The sequence below is a fragment of the Triticum urartu genome, chromosome 6A (assembly GCF_056163025.1).
Source record: "Triticum urartu cultivar PI428250 chromosome 6A, HENAU_Tu73, whole genome shotgun sequence".
Lineage (NCBI taxonomy): Eukaryota > Viridiplantae > Streptophyta > Magnoliopsida > Poales > Poaceae > Triticum > Triticum urartu.
In genome coordinates this window covers 572380846-572400356 of record NC_141878.1, presented here as the reverse complement: position 1 = coordinate 572400356, position 19511 = coordinate 572380846, and the positions used below count along the sequence as shown (strand labels likewise).

The 19511-nt window shown below is 49.2% G+C and overlaps 1 protein-coding gene and 2 pseudogenes across 1 annotated transcript; 2 read left to right on the top strand and 1 right to left on the bottom strand.

Annotated features, from left to right (window-relative positions):
- Window positions 1-8799: 8799 nt before the first annotated feature.
- Window positions 8800-9936, bottom strand: LOC125512839 (uncharacterized). Its single transcript, XM_048677913.2, has one exon. It carries the CDS (start codon window positions 9831-9833, stop codon window positions 9387-9389), a length of 447 nt encoding a protein of 148 aa, XP_048533870.1. The 5' UTR covers window positions 9834-9936; the 3' UTR covers window positions 8800-9386.
- Window positions 9937-15919: 5983 nt separating this feature from the next.
- LOC147966471 (uncharacterized) lies at window positions 15920-16911 on the top strand (annotated as a pseudogene).
- A 2-nt stretch (window positions 16912-16913) lies between these two features.
- Window positions 16914-17595, top strand: LOC147966470 (uncharacterized; annotated as a pseudogene).
- The last annotated feature ends 1916 nt before the right edge of the window (window positions 17596-19511 follow it).

The following is a 19511-nucleotide window of genomic DNA, read 5'->3' as shown; positions in this document are numbered from 1 at the left end:
ATCAACTAGGCCATGTCCGATCATCACGTGAGACGGACTAGTCATCATCGGTGAACATCTTCATGTTGATCGTATCTTCTATACGTCTCATGTTCGACCTTTCGGTCTTCCGTGTTCCGAGGCCATGTCTGTACATGCTAGTCTCGTCAAGTCAACCTAAGTGTATTGCGTGTGTAAATCTGGCTTACACCCGTTGTATTCGAACGTTAGAATCTATCACACCCGATCATCACGTGGTGCTTCGAAACAACGAGCCTTCGCAACGGTGCACAGTTAGGGAGAACACTTTCTTGAAATTATTGCGAGGGATCATCTTATTTAAGCTACCGTCGTTCTAAGAAAATAAGATGTATAACATGATAAACATCACATGCAATCAAATAGTGACATGATATGGCCAATATCATTTTTTTGCTCCTTTTGATCTCCATCTTCGGGGCGCCATGATCATCATCATCACCGGCATGACACCATGATCTCCATCATCATGATCTCCATCATCGTGTCTTCATGAAGTTGTCTCGTCATCTATTACTTCTACTACTATGGCTAACGGTTTAGCAATAAAGTAAAGTAAATACATGACGTTTATGTTGACACGCAGGTCATAAATAAATTAAGACAACTCCTATGGCTCCTGCCGGTTGTCATACTCATCGACATGCAAGTCGTGATTCCTATTACAAGAACATGATCAATCTCATACATCACATATATCATTCATCACATCCTTTTGGCCATATTACATCACACGGCATATGCTGCAAAAACAAGTTAGACGTCCTCTAATTGTTGTTGCAAATTTTTACGTGGCTGCTATAGGTTTCTTAGCAAGAACGTTTCTTACCTACGCCAAAACCACAACGTGATATGCCAATTTCTATTTACCCTTCATAAGGACCCTTTTCATCGAATCCGATCCGGCTAAAGTGGGAGAGACAGACACCCGCTAGCCACCTTATGCAACTAGTGCATGTCAGTTCGTGGAACCTGTCTCACGTAAGAGTACGTGTAAGGTCGGTCCGGGCCGCTTCATCCCACGATGACGCCGAATCAAGATAAGACTACTAACGGCAAGTAAATTGACAATATCGACGCCCACAACTGCTTTGTGTTCTACTCGTGCATAGAAACTACGCATAGACCTAGCTCATGATGCCACTGCTGGGGATCGTAGCAGAAATTCAAAATTTTCTACGCATCACCAAGATCAATCTATGAAGTAATCTAGCAACGAGGGGAAGGAGAGTGCATCTACATACCCTTGTAGATCGCTAAGCGGAAGCGTTCAAGTGAACGGGGTTGATGGAGTCGTACTCGTCGTGATCCAAATCACCGATGATCCTAGTGCCGAACGGACGGCACCTCCGCGTTCAACACACATGCAGCCCGGTGACGTCTCCCACGCCTTGATCCAGCAAGGGGAGAAGGAGAGGTTGGCGAAGACTCCGTCCAGCAGCAGCATGACGGCGTGGTGGTGAAGGAGGAGCGTGGCAATCCTGCAGGGCTTCGCCAAGCACCGCGGGAGAGGAGGAGGACTTCGGAGAGGGGAAGGGCTGCGCCAGAACTTAGGTGTTGGGCTGCCCCTTTGCCTCCACTATATATAGGGGGAGAGGGAGGGCTGCGCCTCCACCTAGGGTTTCCACCCTAGGGGTGGCGGCAGCCCCAATCCCCATCTGGGGTGGCGGCCAAGTGGGGGGAGGAGAGGGAGGCGCACCAGGCATGGGCCTTAGGGCCCATCTGTCCTTAGGGTTTGCCCCCTCTTCTCCCTAGGCGCATGGGCCTTGGTGGGGAGGCGCCCCAGCCCACCTAGGGGCTGGTCCCTTCTCACACTTGGCCCATGTATGCCTCCGGGGCCCGTGGCCCCTCCCGGTGGACCCCCGGACCCCTCCGGTGGTCCCGATACACTACCGGTGATGCCCGGAACACTTCCGGTGGCCAAAACCATACTTCCTATATATAAATCTTTACCTCCGGACCATTCCGGAACTCCTCGTGACGTCCGGGATCTCATCCGGGACTCCGAACAACATTCGGTAACCACGTACATTTATTCCCTATAACCCTAGCGTCACCGAACCTTAAGTGTGTAGACCCTACGGGTTCGGGAACCATGTAGACATGACTGAGACACCTCTCCGGCCAATAACCAACAGCGGGATCTGGATACCCATGTTGGCTCCCACATGTTCCACGATGATCTCATCGGATGAACCACGATGTCGAGAATTCAATCAATCCTGTATTCAATTCTCTTTGTCTAGCGGTATTGCACTTGCCCGAGATTCGATCATCGGTATCTCGATACCTTGTTCAATCTCATTACCGGCAAGTCTCTTTACTCGTTCCGTAACACATCATCCCGTGATCAACTCCTTGGTCACATTGCGCATATGATGATGTCCTACCGAGTGGGCCCAGAGTTACCTCTCCGTCACACGGAGTGACAAATCCCAGTCTCGATTCGTGCCAACCCAACAGTCACTTTCGGAGATACCCGTAGTGTACCTTTATAGCCACCCAGTTACGTTGTGACGTTTGGTACACCCAAAGCATTCCTGCGGTATCCGGGAGTTGCACAATCTCATGGTCTAAGGAAATGATACTTGACATTACAAAAGCTTTAGCATATGAACTACACGATCTTTATGCTAGGCTTAGGATTGGGTCTTGTCCATCACATCATTCTCCTAATGATGTGATCCCGTTATCAATGACATCCAATGTCCATGGTCAGGAAACTGTAACCATCTATTGATCAATGAGCTAGTCAACTAGAGGCTTACTAGGGACATGGTGTTGTCTATGTATCCACACATATATCTGAGTTTCCTATCAATACAATTATAGCATGGATAATGAACGATTATCATGAACAAGGAAATATAATAATAACCAATTTATTATTGCCTCTAGGGCATATTTCCAACATCCCCGACAGCAGAGAGGGCGACGGCCTCCTCCAGGCCGTCCCATCACGCGTCCTCCTCGCGCCGGCTTTCCTCCAGTGCGCGCTGCACGGCCGCCTCAAGCTCGGCCTGGTAGGCAGCCTCCTCATCCTCGTCCTCCTCCTTCTCCTCCGCCTTGACCTCCGGGGGCAGTGGGGGATGCCAGGGTTGAGCTGCACACCGCGGTGGCGCTCCTCCTCTTGCTCCAACGCGAACCAGACCTCCCAGTTGGGAGAGTCCAACGCGTATGCAGTGAGATGGCGTTGTTCTGGAGTAAGGAGCTCGCAGCGCCTGCGCACCCCCCGGTACATTTGCATTTAGGAAAGGACGATGGCCGGTGCTTCCACCCACTGCCAAGCAGGCCGAAGGTAGGTGGCCGCGTTTAATACGACCCCGGGCGGTGGCTGGGCAGCCGACAGGTGGACACCGAGCGGACGCGCGACACGTCTATATCCTGTCCGCGCTGATGTTATACCGGGTGCAAATTTGGGCCTGAAATGCATCTAGAGTGACACTGAGTGGACGCAATTTACGTTTTTGGGTCAACGTGTTGGCCCATTGGTTTGGTCCGTTCCAACGCAAACGAATGTGCGCAGACCATTTGGGTAGCCGCGTTGGAGTTGCTCTTATGTTTTATCTCTTTATCTCGGCACGATCAGAGTCCAGACATCATGAATACAATCCGGCAAGGTACCTGACACAAGTTTTACATAACTTATTCGCACAACCCTCCTCCGCTAGCCGACTCCTCCCTTGATGGCATGCACTCCTTTACGTCCTTAATAATATTGTTTGTGTGTTCATACAATCCATGTGCATGTTAGTTCTAAATTTACTCATTGTGCTATTTTCTAAAATATTGTGATAAATCACAAAAGATATATCCTTCAAGCTCATACAATCCATGACCAGTCCTGTTGTTTCTTCTTTATTTGACCACTTCGAGAGATTCAAATTCTCGAACTACTTGGTGAACGCCATCCACAATGACGAACTACCTGGCCAGAGCTTCTGCGGTCTCTGACCCTAATGTTGGCCTCCCCTTATGCTTCTACTCTGTACCTTTCATTCCGCTCCATCACCAGACTCATCTTCTTCTTCACCTACTCATCCTTGACAAGCTTCTCGAGTCCTACCCCTCCATCAACATTCCAACCTTCATATCAACCACCACAACAATAATTCTGTATTTTTAAAAAAAGAATCAAATTTTGTAGTTCCGACGGTAAATGATCAGTGTACAACACACTGGTCTGCAGAAAAAACTTGCAACCAAAAAAATGCATGAGGTTTGTCTTTTTTCATATAGAACATATGTATTCTAGTCCAATATCAATGCCTTGATGCAACACCCGGAAAGAGGAGATATCTCTTTCATCCAATCATCTCTTATAATTTCATAAAACTTCTCAATGAACCTCTAAGTTAAATTTACAGTAAATTTCACTTCTATATTTCCCCCACAAATGCAATTTATAATCATCAAGAAAACCCAATATTTATTCTTTAATTTGTAGTTTTTATGAGTGAAACTGCCCTGAAATGCAACATATCAGCACATTTATTGCAGTGTGTGATGTGCCTTGTTAGTTTGCCATTCCATAATCCATTGCCATCAAAGCAGCTAGCATAATTCCCTAAAATCGTCCCCAGGATGATCCATTAACCTAGAGAGAGAACACCAATTCCAATAACAAATAAGCAAAACATAAAGTTGTAATGTAAAGATCTCGGCTGTACAATAAAAAAAGCTATTGTATCTAATTAGAAGCAATAGGACATGTCATGGCAATGCCGCTAAACACAGTCGAGGCAATTCTGTTTCTTTGTACCTCCACTCTAGCACCCCGATAATACATTTCTGCCTCTTTGCACCTCGAGCATCAAGGTCATTCTTCTATGTCTCAAACTTCCAGAGCAACAAAACCAACGAGTCAAAGCTTCGATACATAGCATGCGTTGTTGTTATACGACATAACACGAAGTACAATAAAAAATCATTTGCACACGTGAGGAATTATGGCATTTGTTGGTGAGGAAACGACATAAAAAGTTGCTGCTACAGACTGAGTTAAGTGGACAGAACAGAAATATCAAATCTATACCAAAATAAATTGTATAGCCACAAAATAAATCCATTGCAAGCAATTGCTACAGACCTTCCAGTGCAGCAGCAGTAGTCAAAGACCTACATGGAGCACCTTCAGTGAGGGATTGTGATTCAAGGTAGTAGCTCTTCGGGATTTCAACATGAAGGTTTGAGTGCGCAGCGGGAGTGGAGGAGAGCTTTGGCGACGGGTGAGATCGGAGGAAGCTACCCCCATGCGAGCGAGCTCGGGGGAGGGGAGGCCAATAGGCATGGAGGACGGCTCCCGGCAGGACTTATCCACCTTGAGCATAACAACAATCAAGCACGCCCAACTGTTGCCCCTGCTAGACGCGGAGCCAGTCCAGGAAGCGGAACACAACATGCCATTGTGGCTTGTGCAAACCTGGCTAAACGATGTTGCCAATGGGGAGGGGCGGCTTGATGGCAGGGCCGCGATGCGCGTCGTCCAGCAGGTCGGTGGCAACGCGTCACCGGTTCCCCCCCTCCCTTGTTTCTACGTATAGCCCTTCCATGAATTGGGTTGTATGCGAGCACACACAGGCTATCGAAGATCCCCACGAGGCTTCAGCGGTGAAGGGCAAAGAGATTGGGTGGGCGGATGAAACCCTATATGGGCGGGAGGAAGATAGCGGGGGCGTAGGGAGCTGGGAGAACCGGCAGGACACAAAGAGATTAAAAAACCGGAGTATCGATCTGGAGAGAAAAATCGGTGGCATGGAGTAGGACGAGGGATACGGGCCGAACGTGGCTACGAAAGAAAGAAACAATGTCGACGTGCCATCACGTCTGTAGACTCGGAGTAGAGATTTTGCCTTCATGTAAAAAACATAATTTTGCCAGTATGGAAAGATTAATTAATGTGATTGAGAGATTTATGGTAAAGTTAATTAATTTAGATTTGATCTTTACAGATTGGTCGTGATTGATTTTTTCACATAAAGACATGACTAAATAACTTGCGACTGTATTGAATGTACTGACCCATTCAGATTTTCGTTATGTGAGAGGTGACACGAGAATAAACCAGTTTGGTGGTTAGAGGGGCATGAAAAAACCAGTCAAAATAACTAGACGAAAGTGGGGGAACGAAAAAAAACATGAATGCAATCCTATCAACTGCTCCATTAAAAGTAGAGATCTATTTTAGCATGCTCATTTCTAACAAGTTTAGAAATTCTAGTAGCAGTAGCATCTTCACAGAAATAGATAGTATGACTATCAACATTTTCAACTGAGAGAACTTTGACCATTTCAATTTGAGGTTCTACACCTAATTTGTTTAGAAAATTGATGTGTTTTGAATATAACTTTTATGAATCATAGTTCTAGCCTTAGAGTGTTCCTTAATTCTAATAGGAAAAATGGGGCTTCTCAATATAGGCAGTAGACACAACAGGATTAGCAGAATAGGCTTGTATCTCTCTATTAGCAACAATTGATTTTCACAAATGTCTTTAATGGGTTCATGATATTTAAGTCATTTTTATTTAGTGAGATCAACATTAACAGCAACAGATTTACAAAGACTAACTACTATCTCATAATCAAGTCCATATTCTGCACTAAGCTCATGTTAAACATTCGCTGCTACAAATTACTTAACATAATCATATTCAAGATATATACCAGATTATTTACCTTTGTCGACTTCTTAATTTTCAGAATTGTGTAATTGTTCCAATAAGATCTCGGTTAAAATCAGTTGGTCTATTTGAGAAAGAACCCGCAAAAGATGAATCAATCACTTTCTTGTTGCAAAGAGAAAGACTAGCATAAAAATTGTGAACAAAAGTTTCTCTTGAGAGCTCATGAATGGGGCATTTGAGCATTCGGTCTTTAAGCCACTTCCAAGCTTGAATGATCTTTCTTCTTCACGAGATCAAAAGTTAAAAATATAATTCCGATCACAGTGAACCATATGCATAGGATAAATTTTATTATGGAACTGCACTTTCAGTCGGTTCTAGTTCCATGAGCGAGAATCATCCAATAGCTCAATGCTTTTCCCTTTGAAGATAAAGGGAATACTTACTTTTCAGTTTCATCCCTTGGCAGCCGTGCAAGCTTAAATATTTCATGTAGTTCATCTATAAAAAGCATCTACATATCAGGATGTACTGTTCCATCTCCAGCATAAGGCTTTCTCCCATGTGCATATATGGGGCTCCGTGGTGGCGGTGCCCACTCTCTGCTGCTACATTGCCTCCGGCATAGGCCGTTTTACCTCCGCGTTACCAATTCAATGTACTTATTCCCCAGCTTATTATTACCTGTAGCGCTCGTGCCCTACCTAGACCAGCGAAGGTCGAGTGACTGTGTAGTGACAATAGAGAATCGTACGCAGCCATGGGTTGCCTGTCCGGTCAGGTGTCACCAAACTTCTCCAGGTTCCGTGATGACTTCGGAATAATTCCAGGTCAAGTGATTGTGCGGTGGGTCGATCATGCCCTGGCGCTCGGGCAAGAGAGTCCCCTCAGCGAGTGCCATTTCATTGGCAAGAGATACAGACCTTCCTTCGAAAGCGCCAAGTCCAACTATGTGTCTGACTAAAATCGAGTTATTTCGACAGGTCATGCGTTGTGTTGATGCTGACGTTCCAAAGCTTCATCTGGTTAACAAATTTGATGAGTTTGTTGTGGGTGGTTAGTTGTAGTGCCAAATACTCCATCCGTCTCACAATATAAGAATCTTAGTTTGAAAAACGATCTTATATTATGGGACAGAGATAGTACTATATACCAACTACTCACATATTTAACAAGTTCGTTAGTTAAACTACTACTTTGAGTATGTTGAAATATGGGGTGGCCTTGGGCCCATCTAACAATTTCTGAAAAATCTCTAACGGAACATGTGGGTTTTGTGGCAATGGGTGTGGTGGGAAGCCTAGTCCCATATAGCTAGTTGAAGGGGAGTTTGACCTCTTTATAAGGAATTCTCTTTCACATGCTATTGGAGCTTGAGAAGATAAGTGGTTCCCGCGCGCTCCTCCTCCGCCGCCCGCCTCGACACACCTCGCCGCGACGTGGGTTGCGAGAATGAGTCAAGCCGAGCCGAGCTCACACCTATGCACTTAATTTTGCCGATGATCACGTCCCGTCCACTGCCCCTCTCCGGATCCTGTATGGGAGACGGGCGATTAGATTTTTGAGGAGCGTCTCCTACTCGCGGCCGTTCGTCCATGTCCACTGCATCGTCTACGTCTGAGTCATCTTCATCATCACCATATCCACAAACAACGACGCCGATCATGCCGCCAGTGAGAAACTCAAAGCTGAGAAGAAGGCCGCCATTGCAGCTTCTGTCTGACCTATTGGATGGTATAACTCGTTGATCCCGCTCTAATTTATTTCTGTTTTAACCATACTAGTATTTTACGTTGATGTATCTGTTGTTAGCGTAATATATGCTTGCATGATCAAATATCAGCATGTGTTTATTTCTGGCAATGCCATACTAGTGATTTATTCGTGGATTAGATTGATCGAAATATTGCTAATATACTCAACAGAGTATATGTATTCCACTCTCAGTATAGTCAGTAACTCCACTTGGAGCTACCTTTTCATAAATATTTGTCGAAAAATTGATGTATTTAGATATACTTTAGTTTTAGATACATCATTTTTTATCAATTTCTTCGACAAGTATTTTTAAACTAAGGGAGTACTACATAAACTGCCTGGCACGGATATTTTCAGTTCGTTGATCAGAAAAGGGCACTGATATTGGTCGTTGGTCGACAGAAAGGAGCACCGCAGGCACTGTATATGATCGAGAGATATGAGCCGACTGATTCCTAGCGAAGAAACGGAAGGCCTTCCGCAACTGCCAAGAAAGCAGGCCAGCTGGAGAGGTTAACCCAACCCGCTCAGCCGTTCGTCGCGCCAACACGAAAAATATCACGAGCAGCAAGAACAAAAATCCTCGACCCAGTCTCGATCACTTTGCTCGCAATCATGAAATTCAACAGAAATCTCGTCGTAATCCGGGAGGCTGGGACAGGGTTGCCGCATGACGGGAGCGAGCGACGGCGAGACGCCACTGTGAAACAGAAAAAGAAATAGATGCAGATGGAGAAAGTTGTTGCTGCAAATCATCCATGGACAGATAAGCCTCCCGTCACGGGGCAAGAGATCAGACGCATGTGCCATGTGTCTCCAATTTGTCACTCATGTTCATCTATATCCAAAACCAGGGGCGTTAAACACGCCGGGCCGGAGAAGAAGAAGAGGCTCACTCTATGTACAGCTAAGTGGCTTAGCTAATTGACTAGGCCGGAATCGATTCTACCTAGCTATGGCATGTCGAGGTTGATTTGTTTACGTCTAGTTGTCGCGGGGACGCTCGCCGGCGGTGGACACGGCGGAGAGCCTACTGGGCCTGGGGCGGAACCCGCCCGCGCGCCTCCGTTGCTGCGACTGCTGCACCGCGGGTGACGGCTTGAGGGCCCTGCGGGCGCACTGCCGGCTGCTCATTCGCTTCGAGCCGAGACCGCGGATGGACGGCGGGGATGGGGGCTTGCTGCTGCCGGCGGGGGCCACCTGCTTGCGCTCCTTGTGGACGCTGCATCGGAACGAGCCCGGGTGGTTCGTCGCGGAGCACGTGCAGTAGTGCTGGCTCCTGGTGGGGGACGGGGACGAGACGCTGACGGACTTGCCCAGCAAGTGGGTGGCGTCGCCGCCGGCGAGCTTGATGGGGGTGGATGAGTAGGAGCGGCAGTTGGGTGTCGACAGCACAGGCCCGCTGGGCCGACTCGCAGCCGCCGTCGCCATGAACGTAGGAGACTCTGAGGGGGTGGAGGGAATGGAGGTTTTGGTGTCACTTGCGAGTTGCGATGATGGTTTGGGAGATTCTGGGAGTTGTAAACCAGAGGGAAGCGGGTTGGACGGGATTTATAGAGACGGCGATGCACGACTAGGACCTGAACAACGTGACGCGCGAGCAGCCAGCCGCGGGCCGTTGGATCGCCTCAGCTTTGCTTGAAAACCGGCCGACCTCAGAAATGCATGCACGGGAGCATCGGTGTTTGTGGAGTCCGCGGGAAGGAAGGAAGGGATGGTGGAGTGGAGTGGCAGAGCGCGTCGTGATCCGGCCGCTTTTGTTGCTACCGCTCAGCATGTGGCTCTCCTTCGATTCTGGTCGACCGAACGATCAGACGTCGCCGTCTCTTTCACTGCCATCCGTTTCCCTCTCGCTTTCTTTTCTCTGTGTCTTTGTATGCATGGGCGCAATTTACTGTGTACTGCCGGCTGCCGTCCTCGGAGCCTTAGGGCATCTCCAGCCGTTCGGCCCCTCAGGACGCCTAAATAGAACGGCCTAGAGGCGTGCCGGCGCTAGTTCGGCCCCTGGGGGCGACCTAGCTTCCAGTCACGTCCGCAAGCGTCGGCCCCAGGATGCGGGAAATTTAAACTAGGTTGTTCCCACTCACAAAAGACGCCACAAATCCGGCGATTGGACGTAGTCTGGCATTACAAAAAACAGAGCGCCGCACGCCGTAAGTTCGCGTGCGCAATGAATCACTCGGCGGGGTCGGCTCAAGGCGTTGGCGGAGTCGGCGTGCGCGGGCTCGGCGGTGTCGGAGCTGCTTCGGTGCTGGGCTGCGTTGGCGCGGCTTCGGTACTGCTGGGCGGCTATGTAGAGGCATCGTTCAGGCTTGGCGTCCGTGTGGCCGTGGGCGCGGGAGCTGGCGTCGTCGGCCTTGCCGTCTGCATCTGGTTCAGGATGAGGCCGCGCTCCGCCATGTACCACGCCCTGAGCTGCTCGTCATTGCTCTGGAGCATGTCCGCCCCGCCCATCAGAAAAGCCATGTCGGTGTTCCTCTTCTTCGCGGCGACGTTCGTCCGGAGCAGGTCGACGTTGGTCCGGAGCAGGTCGAGCTTGATGGCGCTGTTCGTCATCAGCGACGACCACCGCGCATGGTCTTCTCTTCACGTAGGACGGCCCGGGCCTGGGCGTCGGTGAGGCAATGCTCGATGGACTCCTGCACTCGCGCGGTTGCCGCGTCAGCGTTTTTCCCCTTCTTTGCCAATTTGTGGCCGTCCGGCCGTCCCTCTGACGCGCCCGGAGTCGTCGCGTCCGGCTTGTATGTCTCCTTGGCCTTGTCGAGGGTACGTCGGACTTCCTCCCACTTCTCGCACTTGTCAATGCGCTTGTAGACGTGGAGGAACTTGAAGTCGGCGTCGAGGTTGTCGCGCCGATACATGATGAACATGCGCAACAACTGTGCGGAGGAACAAACAGTTGGCGGGCGGCGGGCGTAGACGACGAAGAGATGCGGGCGAACGGCATGCGTACCTGATCCTCAATGCTGGCGCCGCTCTCCGGGCGAGCCACGACCTCCTCGACGATTCCATGCCATTTGTTGCACGCCCCCTGGATACGCCCCCAATGGTTCGCCATCGCCTTGGAGCTGCGCTGCATGTAGACGCCTTTGAAGTAGGGGTCGACGAGTTTCCGCTTGTCGAACTCGGCCTTGATGCGGTCCCAGTACGTCTCGAAGCTCTGGTTCGTGCCGGTGGTCGGGTCGAGGCAGACGACTTTCCATGCTTCGGCGAGGCATTCCTCCTCCTTGGGCGTCCACTTGATGCGCAGTTCGCCTGGCCTAGCCGCCCGCTTCTTCTTCTGGCGCCCCTTCGTCGGATCAGGAGCCGGCTCCTCCTCCTCGTCCTCCTCCTCCTCCTCGGGTTCCTGCGCTTCATGCGCGTCCTCGCCGTAGACGTAGCCGAGCTCGGCCTCCATGTCGTCGCTGAGATCCACTACCTCATCCTGGGTGGCGAACCCGGGAGACGCGGCGGCTGCGGTCGATCCTGTCGCGATGATGTCGCCCATGTCGGCTCCTGTGTCGTCAGTGTTGCCGAGGTGCGAGAAGGGCAGCGGTCCACGGCGGAGATGGGGCGTCGGTGTGGACGCGTAGGCGGGCGGCGAGTAGTTGTATGGAGGGTACTGCACGCCGACGAAGACGGGCGAGGATGTGCGCGTCGCGGGGTGGCCATGGGGGAAGGTCACGTTTGGGTTGAACCCACCGTGCGCGTCGCCGTCGGCGTAGCCGGGCGACGACGATCCCCATGGAGATCCGACGCCTTGCTGTCCCCAGGGCGCGTACTGGGCGTGGCTGACGACGGGTGGATTCATCATCCCCGCGTGGTTGACCAATGAGGAGGACGCCGCCGCGCGCGCCGCGTTGTCGCGGGCCTTCTTGGCGATGGCCCTGTTCCGCCGGTCGGCGGTGACTGTGTTGCGTCGCTGAACTTCCACCCTCCATTCGGCATTCGACATGCCCGGTGGCTTCAATGGCGGCGCCCTCGACTTCATCTGCTTCGACTGGGCCACGGTGCCAGTCGTGGTTGCCGCCGCGTGCGGCATGGCGTACTTCTTCGGGGGCATGGCGACGACTGGAAGGCGAGCGGGAGGGGGTTTGGCGGGAGAAAGGGAGGGAATGGCGGGAGGAAGGCGAGCGAGCGGGAGGGATGCGAGGGAAAAGTGTCAAGAAACGGTGGGAAAAGGCCCTCGGGTCGCCGCCAGGGTGGACCCACGCGCCTTTTTCGCTTGTGCCGGCTCCCCAAGCGCCCCCCAGGGCACCGGGTTCGGCCTGGGTCCGCCGGCACCAGTTTTGGCCCGAGCCGGCGAAAAATGGGCTTCTGAGGACGCGACTGGGCCGTTTTTTTGGCGCTGGCACGGCAAAAACGCCTGGGGAGGGCATGTTGGGGGCGCGACTGGAGATGCTCTTAGTTAATCATTCTTTTTGAAATGCTAGTTATCCTGCATTCACTAAAATGAAAAAAGTTGTTCGGTTAACTAAGAAAAAGCAAACGAAAACAAGATTGACAGTTGATTATGGAAAACCGGGCTTGAGGGCCTCGTCGAGACGGCATGCAGGTGTCATCGTCACCATTCCTCCCCTAGAGGTGTCATCGCCATCCCTAAACACTGAACAAACGACTCCGACTTCAAAGTAGGCGATTGTCAACTCAACACACACGGCGTGAAGATGAATGAAGATCCGAACCAAAACTCAGCCGCATGCGACCAGATAGTGCAGCTCCGACTCTGACGGACCACTACGAAAGACAAAATTAGGCACGGATAGCGCCACGGAAGATCGCCGAACATACCATATGTAGCCAGTCATCGTATACTATAGAGGCCCCGCCGCTGCACCTTCGAGTTCACAACAACAGACAAACCGGGGCAATCCCGTGGACACGTCGGAGAAGAGTCGACTATCTCAATCACTGTTGCATTGCTGACATAGCTCCCACCACCATTGTTGCCACAGAGCTTGGATGCCACAACCACCGCCATCCACAGGACCTGCTCGCCGTTGCCGAGCTCCGAGACGAAGCCCCCAAGAGGGAAAACAACACCAAGGCGCTGTCATCGCCCGATCACACAAGATTAAGGGTGTCCCCTGGAGAGGCAATGATGGTTGATCTGTGCAGGAGGGGTGCGGAAGCAAAGCAACAATGGCTCCAAGAAGGTTAACGCCGGCCACAGCCGCCGCCATCGATGGTCACAATACAAGGCCGAGATAGGGTTTTCACCCAAGCTTCCTCACCGCCTCGGTCACACATCATAGCGCACCGGTGCCGACAAGCCCACCAATCACTGCCACAACATCGGAGACACCCATCGACGAAGAAGCATCGAGATCCGCCGCAGCCAACCACACCACGCAGAGACCACCAATGGCCAACCTCCATCACAAGGCGCCAGATCCATCCATAGTTGTCCGGAGATAGAGCCATCGGGCGCAGCGTGAGCCACTGCGTCTTGTCGAGCACCATGTTGACTGGGGACAAGAGAGCGCTGTCTAAGGCCAAGAACCACCATGGTTTCGAGCCGTGGCCAAGCATCCGATGAGATGACGCACCCCACGCACGCCACCATGCCCTCCGAAGACCAGATCAGCCACAACCACAGCCGGATGCGCCCTTCTTTGCAAACCCCAGCTTCCACTCAATGCCGGAACTGTGGCACCCAAGCCCCTTACGTAGCCGCAGGCCAAGCACAGCAAAAACGTGCTGCCTGGGCCCCGGTGCGCCGCTGCCCCTTGATGCCACCCCACCAGAGAGGCTGCCGCACGCCACGCCGAGGACTAGGGCCTCGCCAGATCCATGTCGGCCGGTGCCAGGAATCACCGGCGGCGCCCCTCCTTCACCACATCCGCGCGCCCGAGTCGCCCAGTCCTCCACAAGCCACTGGCCGAGCTCCAGATCTGACGTGAGCACGCTCACCACGCTCCCCCCGCGACTCCCCGTGTAGACCCGCACCTTCGCCGCGCACAAGCCACCCGCGCGGATCCCCCATGACTGCGCTTCCACCACCGCACCAAATCCAAGCGCGAGGGCCCCGAATCCACCGCACCGCTAGAGGAGAGGACCTCCTGACCTCCCGTTTCGCTCGCGGAATGAACCACACTCCAGCTCCGGCACGCTAGCCACGGGAACGCCGCACCCTAGAGAAGACAAATCCTTACCACTGCCGCTGCCACACGGTTTTGACCGGCGGCGCACCCTAGCGGTTGCAAGGGGGACGGCAGGGGGCTGTCGGCGGTTGCTAGTTTCGCCGCCCATGTCGCTCGTGCAGAGCGACGCGGGGGGGGGGGGGGGGGGTCAAGTTTATTTCAGCCTTAGTTAATCCTCGCAAAATTACTCACGACATGCTTTAAGTGCAACCGTCTGCTGCCACGGTGACCCTGGCCATGTGCAGCTGGGTGGCAGTCCACACTTGATGAACCCGAAGTGGAGACTAAGATCATGGATGCTCTCACTTGAGCTGTCCTCATTTAGTTTATGTTGTAATGCACAATCATACATTGTTTGACTATGGGTCTATGTCCAGTTGAGCCGCCTTGTATCTATCTATTCTTATGTCATAATGCACAACTATGCACTATTTTACTATGGATCTTCCTATTTATCATGTTATCTTAGTGTACTTTTTCATTATTTGTCTATGGCCATTGAGAATTCAGAATTGAAACTTGTTGGAAATTGGAAGTTTGGAACAAGGATGTATATATTCATTGGGTATGCTACAGGCCGACTTGTTTACTGCTTTCCACTTTTCATACTTGTCTGTCTCATATTATCAAATCTAATATCATGCGATGTATTTTCTATTTGCATACACCCTGAGGAGCTGAGGATCATTCAAGACTAGAAAAGAAAAGAGGTATGTAAGCTTTACTGGCCCGAGAAGAGCGCATGTACGCCACGTACATCGCATCTCTTTTGGCTGGCGTAGCTAAGCTATGAACCAATATGGCGATACGAGGTCTTCTATATCTAATCTAGCCCATGAACATATTTTTCTTAACATGTAAGTATGACACCTCATCATTCAACATACATGGGAATTATCCGTAATAAAAATCCACCACAACATGCAACACATGCATGCATGGAAAATTCTGTTCTATAATGCTATTGGCATTTAATTCTTATATTCGTTCAAAAATTACTATTTCAAATATTCATTTTTTGGATAATCAAAAACTCACTAAAATATTGCAAAACAGTCCCGCAACAACATGCAGGGCATCATCTAGTTTATAGAAATAGCATCTATACGACAAGCATGAAAAGTGGAAAGCAGTAAACAATTCGGCTTGCCAAATGTCTATATAAATCTGTATGTAGTTTGTAGTGGAATCTTTTAAAATACTTATATTTAGGAATGGAGGGAGTACAATGTAAATGTACGAGCCATGCATCCCTGTTGTACCGTACCACAATATACAGTTTAGTTGGTTTGCAAGCAGTTCAAATACACTTCAAATTGGTTTAGTTCTAGTCTGGTTCTAGTTACAATTAATTCATGAACTAATTTATATCCTGGTTTAATTTTATTTATAGAAATGAAGAGAAAGAAGACTCTGGACAGTTGGTTTGCAAGAAGTTCAAATACACTTCCTATTGTACCTGAATCCAATATTGCCCCAATCAATGTTATTGTTCAGCCTACCCCTCATTGAGAACATAATCCCCCATGATCCAACAAATGAGAGCACTAATCCCTCTGTTGATGAGAGCACTAATCCCTCGGTTGATGAGAGCACCAATCCCCCAAACGATGAGAGCACAAAACCAACCAGCACCACCAAGACAATATATATTAGAATTTCATCCAAGTCAGATTTTTGGTGATCCGGCGGATCGAATACCAATAAAAGGTTATGCCCCTGAAATTCGAAGTGAACTGAGAAGAGCTTATTTGTTGAAAGAGAGAAACAAAGCAAGTGGGCATAAATTTGAGTTCACATTGGATGGTAAAATTTGGAGACCTTTTCAACCACAACGGCTAGATAGGTTTGACTGGTTGGAATATAGTGTCACAAAGGAGGCTGCCTTTTGCTTCCCTTGTTTTCTTTTCAAGAAACCATCACAGGATGCTACATTTGGAAATGATGTATTTACCATAGATGGTTACAAACGTTGGAAAACAGCTTTGGCATGTTTTCAAAAACATGTTGGTGGTCCATCTAGTTATACCACAACATTGCTAGAGGCTTGTGTGATGATTTCAACAATCAAAGGGCCAATGTGGCTACCAAATTCTGAGTATATAGTAAAGAAGCTAAAATAAAATATAAATCCGGTTGACTGCATCATTGGATTGTGCAAGGTATCTCCTAGCTCAAGGGGAAGCTTTTCGTGGACATGATGAATCCTCCAATTCCATTAACAAAGGCAATTTCAGGGAGTTCTTGGACTGGTACAAAGACAAGAATAAAGATGTGAAAGATGCATTTGACAATGGGCAAGGTAATGCACTTAGATATGTTCAGAGATTCAAAAGGACCTTGCTACATGTTGTGCATTGGAGGTAACCAAAGTCATCAAGAATGAGCTTGTGAGGAACATAGCATTGATGTGCCAAATATGGATGATCTTGTTCGAGCTAATGGGGCAATCCGTTCGAAGTAAGAATAAGGTGACTCGACATCATTATTTCAAGGTGAGCATATTCAATGTTGCTATTGATGCAACTCTCACTGAGATGAACCACCAATTCAATGAAGTTAACACCGAGTTAGTGGATTGCATGTCTTGTCTTAATCCAGCTAACAACTTCTCAAAGTTTAATGATGACAAACTTATTCGTCTTGCTGAAATTTATGCTGAGGATTTTACACAAGCTGAATGGTTGTTGCTAAGATATCAGCTTCCAACGTTCCTTACAAATATTAGGAGAAGTGAGGAATTCAATGGATTTCCGGATGTTACTACTCTTGCTCGGTTGATGGTTCAAACAACGAAACATAGAACTTTCCAACTGGTATATCGCCTTATCGAGTTGACATTGATTCTTCCAGTGGCAACTTTGTCGGTCGAGCGAATATTTTCAGCAATGAAGGTCATCAAAACCTATTTGCGCAATAAGATATCAGATGATTGGCTCAATGATTTAATGGTATGCTACTGTGAGAAAAGGATATTCAAAAGTATTCCCGATGATCAAATTATGATACGATTTCAGAAGAAGAAAAATCGCAAAGGACATTTGCCTCCTGAGTATGGTGTTATTTCTTAGAGGTATATCTCTGTTTTAGTACTAGTGTCCATAGTTAGTTTAGGATATGTACGTTACCAAATTACCATATCACTAACTGTTGTGCTAATTTGGACAGATGGCTTGCAGTTCGTCACTTGCATTTTGGTTTGGACGTTTTCTACAACTACAATACTGTTAGTAAGAAGCAACACCATATCTTGTCTTTGTCTTTTTCTGGTTGCTTCTCTAGTACTTGATGTATTGGTGTGCAAATTGTATGAAACTCTGTTGTCTGGTCAATCATGCTACTAGTATTGGTCTCGAGAAATTTCATGTCCATTTGAGCACTTGTTTGGCACATATTGTCTATAAATTGGTAAAACCATTTTTTTCCTTTCAAAATTTGAAGTTTTTCAAAAATTCCAAAAAAATGACAGAAAATACTACATGTTTCCAGTAGTAGGCTAGGAAATTTTGAGCTTATTTGGCCAAGAGGATTAGGAGACAATGGCCATTTTAGTGAACAGATTCAAATTTTGGTTCAAAATTTGATATTTCCTAAAAAATCCGGAAATTTTCTAGTAAATAGTACATGATTCAAGTAGTAATCTGGGATAGTTTCGGTTTATTTGCACAAAAGGATTAGGAGATAAGCGACTTCTTCAAAAGAGCATACGGTTTTCTCTGCGTAAATTTTAAGTCCACCCTCCATTTTTTTTTAGATTCGCCACTGATGGGGAGGGACGGCAACTAAACAGTTTAGTGAAATATCTAGATATTTAATCGTGGCAACGACGACATGGATGCACGGCCTAACAGCGACACGTACGGCTAGGCGCTGGGACATTACGCGGGCGATCGGCCATCAGGACGTGTGTAAATTGCTGACGACAAGTTGGTGGGAGACAGAATAGCCACTGGTCGACATGCCAATTGAGAGCGAGACTAGCCCTCGTCCTACCCTCCTGCGTGTGGTACGTGCTCCATGATTGGGTTGTCCAGTATGCTGCTTGCGTGGAATCTCATGAGGAAGCCACGAGAAAACATACATGCATGCATCTCGCTCTCGCCATCGTGTGTCCATGTACAGTCAGATGAGAGAATGCAATGAAGGAACCCTGTGCATGGCGCGTCATGTGGGCATGTGCCCGAAATATCCTGGTACATGTTGCGTCGACATGCTTGATTACACTAGACTGGTGGAACGTCCTGGTCTACCGGTGACAATGATTAATCTCGACATTTGGTTCATGGATATAGTTGGCCAAAACATATGACTCTTAACGTCATAGGACACTTCCAGGCGACTGAATGTTCAAGTAACATATACGGCCGCTGATGCAATGGCCACACGCGTACATTTCCAACAGCAACCAATTGCTTGGTTGACTTAACCGAGGCTATCAGGATCAGATCATCACCATCTGGTGGGTATATTTTCTCTGAGGCAGGCATCTTCTGGCGGGTAAACTATACCAATGGATTAATCAACTGTCAGTCGATTTTGAGAGTTCGTCGGAGTGAGCTGGAGGAAAGGAAGGAGAAGGAAGGGGCTCGCCGAAGGGCTGCCCCGTTATCTATCTTAGGGTTTAGGGTGGGTGCGGTGGTGGAGAAGAAAACTGTTATCCAACGGGCGGCGACAGGCGGTCCGGCCGGTGGTAGCAGGCGGCGGGAGGAGGAAGGAATCGAGTGTGATATTTTTTTCCCAAGAGAAAGACGGTTGCAGGAAGAAGACGGAGCGATCCGGGGCGGCGGCCCTGGCAGGTGTGGCGTCGCCGGCTTCGGCTCCCGGTGGCGTGGGTGTGGGTCGGTTTGTTCTCGGCCGTGTGGGCGGCGAGAGCCCCGGCAGATGCGGCTCGGCGCGCGGCGGCGGCGGATTCGTCTCCTGTCGCATCAGATCTGGCCGCCTCCATTCCCCTTTTTCCCCAACGAGCGCCTCCCACCTCAGATCCACC